This window comes from Idiotropiscis lumnitzeri, chromosome 19 (genome assembly GCF_059441095.1).
Source record: "Idiotropiscis lumnitzeri isolate Australia: NSW breed Sydney's pygmy pipehorse chromosome 19, RoL_Ilum_1.0, whole genome shotgun sequence".
In the NCBI taxonomy this organism is placed as follows: domain Eukaryota; kingdom Metazoa; phylum Chordata; class Actinopteri; order Syngnathiformes; family Syngnathidae; genus Idiotropiscis; species Idiotropiscis lumnitzeri.
Window position 1 is genome coordinate 11244059 of NC_142409.1, and position 13136 is coordinate 11257194.

General features: G+C 44.4%; 3 protein-coding genes across 4 annotated transcripts; 2 read left to right on the plus strand and 1 right to left on the minus strand.

The window, feature by feature from the left end:
* Positions 1-58: 58 nt before the first annotated feature.
* Positions 59-2753, plus strand: apoob (apolipoprotein O, b). The gene is made up of 9 exons (XM_088282537.1): positions 59-175; positions 540-635; positions 983-1111; positions 1349-1381; positions 1496-1550; positions 1624-1719; positions 2119-2210; positions 2379-2468; positions 2559-2753. Exons 1-9 carry the CDS (start codon positions 158-160, stop codon positions 2601-2603), a joined length of 654 nt encoding a protein of 217 aa, XP_088138663.1. The 5' UTR covers positions 59-157; the 3' UTR covers positions 2604-2753.
* Positions 2754-3035: 282 nt separating this feature from the next.
* Positions 3036-6318, minus strand: LOC148318539 (diamine acetyltransferase 1-like). Its single transcript, XM_088283439.1, has 6 exons — positions 6049-6318; positions 5321-5372; positions 4484-4564; positions 3708-3809; positions 3593-3633; positions 3036-3341 (listed from the first exon to the last, which is right to left on the minus strand). The coding sequence occupies exons 1-6, from the start codon at positions 6109-6111 to the stop codon at positions 3165-3167; spliced, it is 516 nt and encodes a 171-aa protein (XP_088139565.1). The 5' UTR covers positions 6112-6318; the 3' UTR covers positions 3036-3164.
* A 1625-nt stretch (positions 6319-7943) lies between these two features.
* Positions 7944-13083, plus strand: acot9.1 (acyl-CoA thioesterase 9, tandem duplicate 1). 2 transcript variants are annotated; one of them, XM_088282956.1, is made up of 16 exons: positions 7944-8082; positions 8566-8660; positions 8822-8848; positions 9732-9777; positions 10106-10276; positions 10353-10390; positions 10486-10569; positions 10842-10945; positions 11030-11103; positions 11175-11242; positions 11325-11436; positions 11515-11605; positions 11674-11759; positions 11859-11946; positions 12022-12172; positions 12696-13083. In XM_088282956.1, exons 1-16 carry the CDS (start codon positions 8069-8071, stop codon positions 12752-12754), a joined length of 1308 nt encoding a protein of 435 aa, XP_088139082.1. In that variant the 5' UTR covers positions 7944-8068; the 3' UTR covers positions 12755-13083. The 2 variants fall into 2 exon arrangements, with proteins under 2 accessions (XP_088139082.1, XP_088139083.1); XM_088282957.1 differs by lacking the exon at positions 8822-8848.
* The last annotated feature ends 53 nt before the right edge of the window (positions 13084-13136 follow it).

Sequence of the window (13136 nt, forward strand, 5' to 3'; positions counted from 1 at the left end):
TTCATATATTAAAAAAAATGTATACTATAATTTAGAGTACATCATAGTAAGTCTTAGCTTTGTAATAAGGGAGAAATGTGTCTAGTTGTAAAGTAGAACTGCGCATGCGCGTTACCCCAACGACTTGCCGTAGAAAGCAAAAGTGTTTGCGACTGAAATGTCATACGTGAATCTGGTAATTCAACCTTTACTTTCGCCTTTTCCTTAAACGCAAACCATACTTAGCTTCGGGGCTGTATCTGTCTTGTGTATGTGACCGCAGTAAAATGTTTACCACCAGTTTGAGTAGATACTTACTGACTGCTATGCAAGATAACTGACTGCTAACATTAGCTAGTTGCTAACTCGACTCAGGTCAACATGAGATTAATGCTAACTAACTGTCAGCAGCGAGTGTCAGTGGTGAGGTCCCTAAAGGTTGACTTCAATCCTGTTTCGTTTAACGCATGCCGCTTTTCACGAGTTTTTTACGTCTTTGTTGCAAACGTGTGTCTTTAACCTGGTGCGGTGTATTTGTTGTGACCCCTTTGCTCCTGCAGGCGGCGCTGTGCGCCGCAGCTCCGGGACTGAAGCCGAGTAATGCCCACTGCGAGGCCCCAAAGAGAAGCGCACAGCCGGCCATGAGCATCGATGAGGTGACCTACCTCAACACACAGAAAATTTCCATTATATGTCCGTTTTACAGTGAATAATAAACGAATCAGGTACAAATATTGATTTAAATTAATAATAAAAAATTATCATACCCTGTATGCAAACATACATTAATTATAGATTAAATATATTGAAAATAAGCCATTTTTGTTCCACTTATTGATTCAATTCAATCAGCATGCTACTCTTTCTGGTGTGCACGCCGTGGCCACCAGGTGGTAGTATAACACAGCAGAAATTAATATCCGTAAAAATGTGCAAAATTGAAGTGTTTATATTTTCTGATGCACTGTACGCAAGATTTTTTTCTTTCTCTTTTTTTTCTTAGCTGCCATCATTGTACAGCAAACCCAAGGAGGAGCAGCGCCGAGTGGATCCAATGGCAGCGGCGGGCCAGTTGGAGCAGAGTGTGGCATCTTTGAGGAAATGGGCAGAACCGTACACAGATCAATGCCAGGTGTGATGTCGTGCTTCAGACGCCATCTAACATCACAAATATTGACATGTTTTGGGAAGCCGTTGATATCCAGCTTTAGGTCCATGTAGAAGTACACTCTTTCTCCTATTTAGTGAGAAAATTCAGCACACCAAGTATCAAGGATGTGGGACAAATACTTAAAGGGTTTTCCGTAGATGTTTGCATTTAAAGAACTTACAGTTGGGCTTTCATGACGCATCTCTGCTGTGTTTGCAGCAAGCAGGAAGGACAGCGGCAGAAAAAGTCGAGGTTAGCAAACTTTATTTTTACCACGTGGAAACTAACCACTTCTCTACTGTGCTGCCGAGCTAAAATACCGGTTCTCTAAAATACACATGACTGCACACATTTGACCCCCCGCAGGGAGTGTACAAAAGGGTGGAGCCCGCCGTCACCGCAACCACCGCCGTGGTCACAGGTGACAAGCCGTCGGTCACGAGACTCAAGTCCAAGAAAAACACTTGAACAAAAAGTTGATGTCGTCTTTTCAGACGTGTACCAGTTGTTCAGCGCTCCGCCCCCTGATCTGTACCCCAGCGTGGCGGTGGTGGGCTTCTCGGGCTTGCTGGGAATCTACTTGGCCAAAGGTGAGTTCTCTGATTAGAAATGCGCAATTATTGTATTATTATAAAAAAAATTGATCTTTGACGTCTTTAGCCGTCAATGGCAGCAAATGAGTTAAAAAATGAAAACAGTCCCGCATTATCCACAAAACACTGTGAGTTGCTCCTCTGTTTGCGTCCAGCGACGGCGACAACTTTAGCGGGCTTCCTGATTGGCTAGCGTTCTGGCCTGCTGGGGATATTGTTGTTGTTAGCTTTGATAACGAGCTAAGTCGCAGTGCTATAAAAGCGCTCCATCAACATGGCTGAGCGTGATAAGATAAGCTGGGTTTACACTCTTATTTTGTCTGGAAGAGTTTCAGGTGAAGGTGAGAAGTCTGCTGAGTTACACACCCTGACACACTGTGTTTGTTTCGTCTTCAGGGTCAAAGGTGAAGCGTGCGGCGTTTCCGTTGGGTCTCATGGCCCTCAGCGCTTCCATGTTCTACCCTCAGCAGGCCGCTTTGCTCTTCAAGGTCTGCACGTTTTTTTGTTGTTTTTTTTTTTCTCGCTATCTCATGGTACATGTTATCATTTGTTTGGGTTTAGCGGGAGAGGCAACATCGTGCTGTGTTTGGCTCACAGCCCTCAGGTTGGTCAATCACTGAGCCCTTGTCCCAAGTTGATGTGGTTTGTCCCTGCAGGTGAGTCGGGACTCGGCGGGGGTGTGGGTGCAGCGCGGTCGCGTCGCCGTGGAGACGCTATGGAAAGAGCCGCCGTTTGGCAAACAGAAGGTGAGTCTCGTGAGGGACTTCGCTGTCAGTTAGCATGTCTGACACTTGTTGCGGTCCAAAATAAGAAATAAAAAAAAAATGTTTGTCAAGTCTGACAAGACGGAGCGGCAGGAGAGCGGCGGCACGTCCAGCTGAAGCCAGACAAGTCACGCACACACGCAAAATTACCATTGGTTAACAATAATTTCAATTAATCAATACGTCCATGTCAAGAAGAAGGAATTACACAGCTGAAATCTTTTTTTCTCTCATTTCATGTAATAAAGGACACAATTTATCGACTAATTTTGATTGGCTTGATTTATTCCCGCGGCTTTGCAGCTAGCTAAAATGCACGCGTGTGTCGGCCGCCATTTTGGAAAGGTATTTGGTTATCAATCGATCCTTTATCTTGGCCGATTTTCTTTACGGGGGTCAGAGGAAGGAGGCGGGGTACACCCTGGGTGTCAGCCAATTGCAGTGCACACAAAGACAAGACTCGTGCTCACAAAAACTAAACAAAAAAAAAAAAAACGATGTGCTTTGAACGAGTGTTGTTGGAGTCAAGTATCAATGACACAACAAACATGTTATCGATGATTTTATTATTGCTCAGTGACGTTAGCATTCGGCATTTACAATCTCAAGCCATCATTTAATTTTTTTGTTTTTATTTCATAAGTGAGTGAATCCTCCTTCCGTCCTCTCGCGGCGCCGTCACTCCTCGGTGGGCGTGGCCATCTTGACGAGGCTGCTCTTGTCAAAGCGGTAGAGCCTCCAGCCTTCCTCCTGAGAGAGGTCCTCGGCGCCGCGCCGCTTGTAGTACTGGATGGACACCTCGTTGTTCTCGGCCACCACGAACATCATACCGGTGCAGCGCGTCTTCACTGCCAGCTGCGAGAGGGGGGGGGGGGATCGCACGCAGTATAACTAACTCATAAATGTCGACTTTCGAGCGGTCAAGTTGCAGCCAATCACGCATATTTGTGATGAGTCGAAGAGCTGCATTTAGAAAAATGTAGTGCTTTGGTGGCATCCGTCGGCATATCAGCGCCAAGGAACTAAGTTCTAGTTAATTGAGGAGCTTCATTTCGACAAAAAGTAGTGCGTTGCCGCCATCTTGTGGCATTTATACGCTCACTCACGTCGCTGAGCCGCCGCAGGATCTCCGAGCCGATGCCGAGACCTGCGAAAAGACGAGACGCGTGAATGGGAGCGGACGGAAGGCGGCGCGACGAAACCGGACGCGCGGCTTCCTACCTCGAAAGTCGTCCATCACATAGAACTCCTCCATGTAGAGCTGCTTGCCCACCCAGGGGTCGTACGTGAAATAGTACATGGCGAAGCCCACCACCTTGGGATCTGGACACATACACAACATAACCACTTTTGCTCAAATGACTTTTTTTGTTTTGACATCGTGTTAATGAGTTTTCAGAATAAATAAATCAAAAATTCAAAAAGGTGGCAAACTATCAATGAGTAATATTTGTATACATCCCATTTTCAGATGATCTTGTTTGACATATAACCCAATTTGCAAATGGTCACTTGTGAAACATTTCTGGATGTCCCAATTTTGCAAACCGCGAACATGAAGTGAGCTCTTTTGTTGAACAGGCCCGCGGGCCACTCATGTGATGCTCGACTTGTTTGTGACACCTGATGGTTTTTTTTTGTTTTTTTTAAGACAAAATTGTCTTTCCTTCAGAGTAAAAGTGTTGTTTTCTTTACGCTCAAACGGCTTTCCATAATTCAGCAAGTCATAAATTATTAAATTACTAGTATTACTAAATAAGAAAATTCTATCAGTGACCTTTTCGAGGCTCGCTAATAGCATGCAGATGTCACCTTGCGAAGTTTCGCCTCCGTCATAACTTGCGGTTCGTCTCACTCGTGACGACAAAGAGCTTACGAGGACATGGACCTCAAGCCAGATATCAAGAAAATGAAATAAACGCTTGGCTCGGCTTTCCGTTTGCGCAGCCCACGCAAGGAGGAAGTGAGGAATTTTCTTTCGCAACGGCCTTGCTGACCTTGGCTGACGTCCCCTTCTGGGATTTCAGCGATGATGCAGTGGTAGAACGGCGTGTCACCGAATCCATCCTCCAGGAGCTCTGTGACCACAAACATTTCATTCTTGATAATGTTGCCTTCAGGCTGTTTCGTGCCACCCTCACTTCAAATTTATTTCCAAGTCAGACAAAGAATTACATGTGTGTTTAAAACATCCCATGTTGACCTAAGGTCGGCCTGCTAACACAATGGAAAATTCCATTGGCGTGTTGTGGTTTTAGAACCCTTGAAACAACTGCTGTTGTAACACAAAAAAAAGTTCTGTTCGTTGACTCATTCACTGCCAGCCCAGGTAAAATGAGTGCAGTTTTGGGCTTCAGTACCCGTTCAATGACAGTGATTAACAAAACAAAATATTCTTTGTTCATTAAAATGTACAAAGGACTACACCAGGACTTTACAAAACTGAAGTTGGCTGCCTCTTAATAATTCTAGTTGTGAAAAATGTTTAACACAATCCTGACTAAAACAAATTCAATGCAAATACAGAACCACGGTATATAAGAGTGCAGTGGCAGTTTTTTTCCAAACTATTTTTGCATTGATATCTGATTTTGACAAAATGTTAGTATTTATCCTCTAATATGATACAATTCCATGAAATTACCCTGAATTTCAAATGAATGACCATAGATCTCCATGGAAATGATCCCATTTGTATTTATTTCCCTATCTTCATTTACCATGGATATTTACCAGAAAAAAATGTTCCCACTCCCTTGTAATCTAATTTATTACAAATATAGTGCCCCTCCCCATCTTCTTTTAAATATTCCTTTTGGAGATGTAATCTTCACCTTGTTCAGTCAGCGTCACCTGGTGCTCCATGTCTTCATACTTGGCAAGTTCCTTGATAAAGAACAAGAAGGCTTTTGTTCAGTACATACGCACACACACACTCAAAACAAATTGAACCTGACAAGCGTTTCATTGTGGCTCCTTTTTTTTTTTTTTTTTTAGAACGGGCACATTTAAAAAGCTAAAACAACAAAATAATATAAATGCTGTGGCTAAACTGATGACTGCAGTTGCTTATGGCAACTTCACAGCAGTAAACCAGATCAGTGATCAATAAATGACTTTAGTAGGTCACATGACGCTTTGCAGGTCAGGAAACAAACATTTGGCTCTGTGCGTGGCACTACGGCTATGCTTTATTTTTTTAATAAAGGTTTCCAGTCAGACAAAGTCGTTCTAATCGTGCGCCCTGATTCATGCAGACCGGACACCAGCTGCTGTTTACACAAGTAAAGCGGACGTGAGTCATCGGACAAATAATGACGACGGTGACGTCACACTCGGCCATCCTCGGTACTTTTTCGGCTGTGACGTCAACATGTTTTGCTCCCCGTTATGATGGGTCATCCTACGACAACGCCATCGAGCAAATGTGTTCCCAATTATTGTTACGGTTTAGATTAAAAGCAGGTCGAGACTAACTGCGCGTGCGCGGCCAATCTGACCCACTTCCAAATTATGCGTTCGGGATTAAAAGCGATTTGTAAATAACTGTCGTGCGATCTACCTTCACCAGTCGTAATATATCAGGCACGTCCTTTGGTTCAGCCTTTCGCAAATTATACTCCATTTTCTACGTTTACTCTTTTTTCCTTTCGTACGAAGTCCTCTGTAAGTGAAGTGAAAGATTAGGAGCTTCTTCATTCGCTTCAGAGACGCTTTCCCCCCGCAGTCAACCGCTGGTCCGGACGAGTTTGTCTACGCAAGAACATTCAGCAAGAGAAACCCGGACGGGTCGATGCCAACTACTGCTTGAACCTCTTTGTTTACTTCCGCCTTTTATAGCGGCCTTCTTCTGTCTTGTGATTGGTCGTTTCGCGGACCGGCTCGGGTTTCCGCAAACTCCATTGGTCTTTTTTAGCCAATCGAAATTGAGGGTATTTCACGTGCCGGGTACTTTTCCCAATCGGCTGGAAATCTTTGCTCAAATCAAGGTCAGCGCGTTTCGCGTGTACGAATGTTAAAACGACGAAATTATAGTTAACAGGATGGAGTATGCGAATAAATGAAATAAATGCGTCATATTTAGTGTTACGACGATGTTATCCTCAATACCTATTTCTCAAATTTCACCCACCCCGTTGCTCATTTTTATCCAATTGAAAGCGAGGTTATGTTCACGTGACACGTATCCTTATCGGTAGGCTTACTAAGACAAATAGTTTTGCTAAATAGTCTAAATGCTCATATTTTTGTCCATTGTTTGTTTTTAACCTACTGCAACATGTCCTGAGTCAGAGGTTCAAATTTGCCACAAGAAGAAGGCCCATTCCCTTGACAATAACGACATCAAAATCCAGCAAAAGGGGAGCTCAGGTTTGAAAGATGTGTCCCAATAGACCTGTTTTTTTTTCATAGGACGAGTCGACGCCTAATTGATATGCATGACGGTCGATTCATTAATCACCTTGAGCAACAACACCCTATTGTTGAGACACACCCTGAAACCCCACACCCATAAATGTAGACCTAAAGAAACCTTTACGTTTGAGGTGAAACATCTCAAACAAACAAGACTGGTCCAGTTGCCTCGATTCAACCTTTGCGGATAGAATGCTTGACACTCTTATTAATTTCTTCCTGAATAAATGTTCACCCAGATAAGTCTGGCATTTTATCAGCCACATGGTGGTTAATAAGTGATTACATCATGCTTATCACCCTTCCCAGGGAGTGTAGTACGCATGACAATTTTGCTGTGGTTCTCAAAGGATACCACGAGTTGTTCCTTAGTGCTCATTTTTCTGCCCTACAACTTTCCCATAACAGTCAATCAGTCTTCCTTTGCAGATGCCTGCTGTCATCATAAAAAAAAGACCATATCCAGTTTATTGATCTCTATATTAATAAAACAATTAATTGTGTGCTTCACCTTTTATCATACTCTTATCATTTTTTTACAGAGGAAAAAATAGTATAATTATATCATAAACTGATTTTATTACAGTTACATAGTGGCTAAAACAAGAGATTAATTTGTTTTATGGCTTCTCCGGAGACACAGCAGGTCTACTGTAAACTGTTGTAGACAATACACAACACTGACATTTACTTGTTTGTGCAGACAAGATGCAACAGGAGAATTTAATGGAGACATCGATTTGTAAAGCACTAAATTAAGTAGTAAAGTACATGTTTAGCTATGGCTAATTCTGCAAATGTGTGTTAATTGAGTAACTCGTGAAAAAAATGGTCAGATTTACTTAAATAAATTCACAATATCGTGGGGTCGGATTAAACGAGTCGCAATTTATCGTGTTTGCGAAAGATGACCCTATGTCGTATTTTTCCAGACTCCAGGGCATTTGCCATCTTCTTTGGCGCCCTCTTCTGGACAACTTTGGTAAAACGTGGCACAAACAAATCCGTCTACATTTTAATGCGTCATCACCTAGTGGGCGTAGCTAATCCCCTAACGCGGAAGTGCCCGTCTGCCCGATTCTCCGGGTCCTCATCGTTCTGTCGGACCGAGAAGAGGAAAACGTGATTCCTTCTTTTGTTTCTTTTTGTTTATCGTTCACGGCGCGATGTTCTCTCAGAGGTTTGTTTTATTCATTCCGCGCGTTGACGTTTAGCAGCTTCCCAGGATGTTTTTGGCACGGGGCCACCACAAGTGGAAAAAGAAACAGAAATTCGTGTGTTCGGCTTTGGTTTGGTCTTGGCAGGAGGGTGGAGAGCCACCCTCACTCGGCGAGGCAGGCAGGGTGTGTCTGCAACGGACTTACTCGGGAAAATTACTGGGAATGATTCTTGACGTCTGCATGGTTGTCAAGGCAAATTGAATACAAATCTGGTGCTTCATGTGTCACGTGTGCGTAAATTTCAAATGACATGAAACCAGCATTATTAGACAGATCTCGTGAAGCCAATTCCAGTGGTATAAGTATAATTTTCCCTTTTACTAAAACACAGCAAATATGTCAAGATGATGACTATGATTGCTCTACATCGTTTGTTATAGTAGATGCCATGCAGAGAGAAAAAAAATAAATTGTTCATATAGATCATGTGTGCATGTGTCCAGGTTGATGTCATGTCTGCGACCTTCCGCAACCTTGACCAGCAGAAGATTTCTGTGCTCGGCGGTGAAGAAAGGAAGAGCGCCTGACATGGCCGAAGGTTAGACTCAAGCCTCTACATCGCCATCGTCATCTTCACCTTGAACACAAATTGACTCCAAATGTGCGATTACACTGAAAGAATCCGTTTGCTGGTCTGGCGTCACAGATGTTGGCCTCTTGTAGCTCAGGAGGTGTCTGATGTGTTTTGTTTCTCCACAGGAAATCCTCTGTTGCACGTGTCAAATGGTGTGTTGGTAATCTAATGCTTAATAATAATGACAGCAACAACAACACTAGCAGTGCTAGGGCTGGGCGATAGTGAACTGTTCTTCCAAAAACTGTTTAATGCCACTTCTCGTTGAAATTGATTGTCAAACTAAGCATAAAACAAAATGAAACATGTAGACAAGCAACAAAACACGGCTCAGTCATTTATTCTTTATCCTCTGCGAAGAACACTGAATATTAATGCCCTACTGATGAGCGGAGAGAACTTGAGAAGTCTCAATGAACACTATTTCCATGTGCCTTGCCTAATACTGCCCCCAGGTGGCCAAAACAGGCAATCACACCATATCGCCCAGCCCTGATTAGTACTAATAGCGTAGCACGTTTATCCTCTGCGGCATGTCTCCTGGCCGTTTGGCTTCTCCCATGCCTGCCTCCATCCACGTCTCTCACGGACATGACTTCCTGTTCCTTCCGCAGCGCGGCTAAACACTTCCTGTGCACTGGGATCGGTCTCGCCTGTTAACTTTGCCCGTATGGCCTTTCTCCTTTTAGTATCCTTTCTCTCGCTTTCGACTCTTCGCTGAGGAAACAACTAATACTCTGCTTCAATGTAAAGTAGTCAGTGCACAACTTGTTGAACAGTCTACATTTGATACGTACTGTCTATCCGCTAGCAGCAAAAGTGAGCACACCCCTAAGTTCTCACTTTTGTTGCCTGCAGTGCAAAGATTTTTTTTCAATTCAATCTATGCACTGGCTACTCTATACTGTAGCAAAGTCTAATTTCTTCAGTGTTGCTCCATGACAAGAGAATAAAATATTTCCAAAATGTCAGCGCTGTATTTATTTAATATGAGCGTCAGAATATGATAATGATCTGTGATTGGATGTGTTCCAGTACGAAACAGGCTGAGAGAAATCGTGGGAGCTTCCACGAACTGGAGGTATGCGATCATCCGCGGCATATTAATTCATATTGAGGGTTTCACACATTTCCTGTTATTTTGTTGACGCCATCTTGTGTGTGACTTGTTCACAAAGTGACAGTCCATACTTTTGATTTGTGTTACGGTGCTACAATCCTAAAAGCAATGGATTGTCATGTTTGAGTACTCAGTCATATATTCTTTATCCTCTGCATAGAATGACTAATATTAGTGCCGCACTGATGAGTTCAGACATTTTAATGACCAGTATATCCTTCTGTCTGTCTTATACCGCCTTCTTTTACTTCCTGTTGATTGAAGTCATGAGTGTATGTTTCATGCGCAGCGACCACCAGCAGGCCATGTCGGAACGCGTGTCACTGTCGTCCATGTTGGCCCGGTCCCAGAGCGAACTTCCGGCCAAGAGCATGAAGGAGAGCCTGCTGGAGGTGCACCTTCCTCTGGGCTCTGAGCCGCAGCTGCGAGAGAAATACCTCACCTTCCACAACACCGTCAGGTAGCGGCGCCGCACGCCAACCGCCACATCGGCGGACGCCGCGCTCACGTCTTGGCCCGCTTTTTGTCTTTGTCAGGTTTGGACGCATCCTGGAGGACTTGGATAGTTTGGCAGGTATCCGCTTGATGCAGATTAGATTTTGGCGTTTACTCAAAGACTTGTTGATAGATTGCCAGCTGATCATGTCGACGTCTTCTCTGCTTCTTCAGTGCTCATTTCATACTCACACACTTACAATCCGGCCCTGAAGAGGTCGCCGTTGTCTATCGTCACCGCCCTGGTCGATAAAATAGGTAAGATTCACACACGGAAACTTCTGGAAGCATCTTCAGGTCCATGTCCTAGTATGTTGTCACTAGTAACATTATGAACATAACATCGTGAAATTCTGTTCTACTAGTATGCTTGAGTTGTCCATTCGTGTCTACTAGTGCTCCGCAATGTATTCCTACTAGTGCGCCGAATTGTCTTTACGAGTCAGTCGAAAGAGCGCACAGGTGCAATGTTAGCCCTTGTAAGGACTGAGTTGGTTGTCATGGTGACGCAAGAACGCTGGCCTTTGCAGACATGCGGCAGCAGGTGATCTATCCTGATTGCGACATCAAGTTCACGGGTCACGTGACCTGGGTGGGCAAGACCTCCATTGAAGCCAAGATGCACATGACGCAGGTGTGATGTCACACACACTTTGATTGACAGGTGGCGCTCACCCACGAGGAATTCAATGTGGTGCGGTCTTTGTTGTTGTTTTAGTATCACAATGGAGCGTATTCGCCGGTTCTGGACGCCACGTTTGTGATGGTGGCTCGCGATCCAGAGAACAAGAGGTGGGACGCAGTCGACATGAGGAAGTCCACCGAACCGCATTGACCACTTTTGTTGTCTGCGTTGTTTCCAGAGCGGCTTTTGTAAATCCTCTGAGTCCCGAAGGTCCAGAAGAGGAGGAACTCTTCAGGCAGGGAGAAGGTAGGAGACGACACGTTTCGCGTAAGACCCGAGTTGCGACACGTGAGCGCCATTTTTATCTATTTGTGCGCATGCTCTTTAGCGAACAAAACCCGTCGGGTGGAGCTGAGCACCGCGTCGCTCCTGAAAGTGGCGCCCACGGCCGAGGAGCGGAAGATCGTTCATGGGCTCTTCCTCAACACGCTGGACACCAAGTAAGAGGACGCCACGCGAATTCATGTGTTGATTGTAAAATAAAACCTTTTTTTTTTTTTGTTACTTTTTTCGTGAAGGACGGTGAGCTTCCGCAGTCGAGTGTTGCCGCCCAACTCGGTTTGGATGGAAGACTCCAAACTGAAAGGATTGGAGATCTGCCACCCGCAGGTGAACACACCAAGGAAATATTTCATTAAAATGCCTTCGACTAACGATATTGACCGTGTGTGTGTCAGGAAAGGAACATCTTCAACCGGATTTTCGGAGGCTTCCTGATGAGGAAGGCGTACGAGCTGGGTTGGGCCAACGCTTGCTCCTTCGGGTCAGTGTGACGTCAGAATAAATTACACAAAGAACACACGTGCATTGTGACACTAACGAACGAGTCGGGGGCGGGGCGGGCGTCCGTACTCTACAACAGGGGGTGTCGACCCAGTCTGGTGGCCGTTGACGATATTCTCTTCCAGAAGCCCGTGGAGATCGGATCCTTGCTGCTGCTCTCGTCACAGGTCAGGAAAAAAAAGCAACAATAGCCGTGACGAAGCAACGATATGACACTTGGGGGAATATGTTGCGCTTTTCAGGTGTGTTACACGGAGGGCAAACACATCCAGGTCCGAGTTCACAGCGAAGTCTTTGACCCGCTGACCCGCCAGCACAACACCACCAACGTCTTCCACTTCACCTTTGTGTCCGACCGCGACGTCCCCAACATCGTCCCGCAGACCTATGGAGGTGAGCATGCGCGCCCTAAAGTGAAAAGATTTCAATAGTTCAGTTTAAAAAATGAGAAGTTTAAATTATGATATTGAACGGCAGGCAGGATTTCTTATGTTATGTGCCGATGTATGCCAACCTGTCGTCTATCGGTGGGTGTAAAACTGCGCCTAACATTTTGCTGTTCACGGCGACTGGGTTCAACTGAATTGTCAGCGCTTGCCTGCAGTATCCACTTTTCACCAATAGAGGGTGCTACTAGAACGTGTTGACTCCACTGCAAGCATAACAGCTACTGGAAATGTGTGAGGATGCTGTAACAATAAAAAAAAAAAAATTATGGTCGACTTTTCCGCCCTAGCCCTAATTAGAATTTTACATAAATTGAAATTAGGTTGGAACTGGTATTCTGCAAAATATTTTCCAATGTGTTTAATGAATCTGGATCATAAATGAGCGTCACTTTTTCAATTGAACGACTGAAACAAAAAACATTTGTTCTGCCCTTTCATTTTGCGCGTGTGTGTTGTTTGTCCCGCAGAGTCCATGTTGTATCTGGATGGCAAACGTCACTTCAACCAAACGGTGGAGCCAAATTGACAGGAACTGAGCGAAAACGTGTCTTCATCACACATGGGTCGCGTGTGTGTCTTACTTTTCGTGATGTTTACAAGCCGGTCCCAATGGGAACATGTTTCACATCTACCTTATGTTACTTCCTTTTCTTTCGGACCTCTCAGCGCAGACTACCGCTCTGATGTTACACACCTATGGGACTTTATTTATCGTCTCCTGGGTGACTCTATGCACTGCTTGAATGTATCTTATATGTAATATTTTGACTTCACTTGGTTACACGCTTCACTCTGCCGGTGACATTATTTTTCTTGGCCTTATGATGCAATAAATGGATTTTTATTTCTACGGACTTTTGTTCAAGTGTGCTTTTACCGCCCATGAAATTGTTTTCAGCATCCAAAAA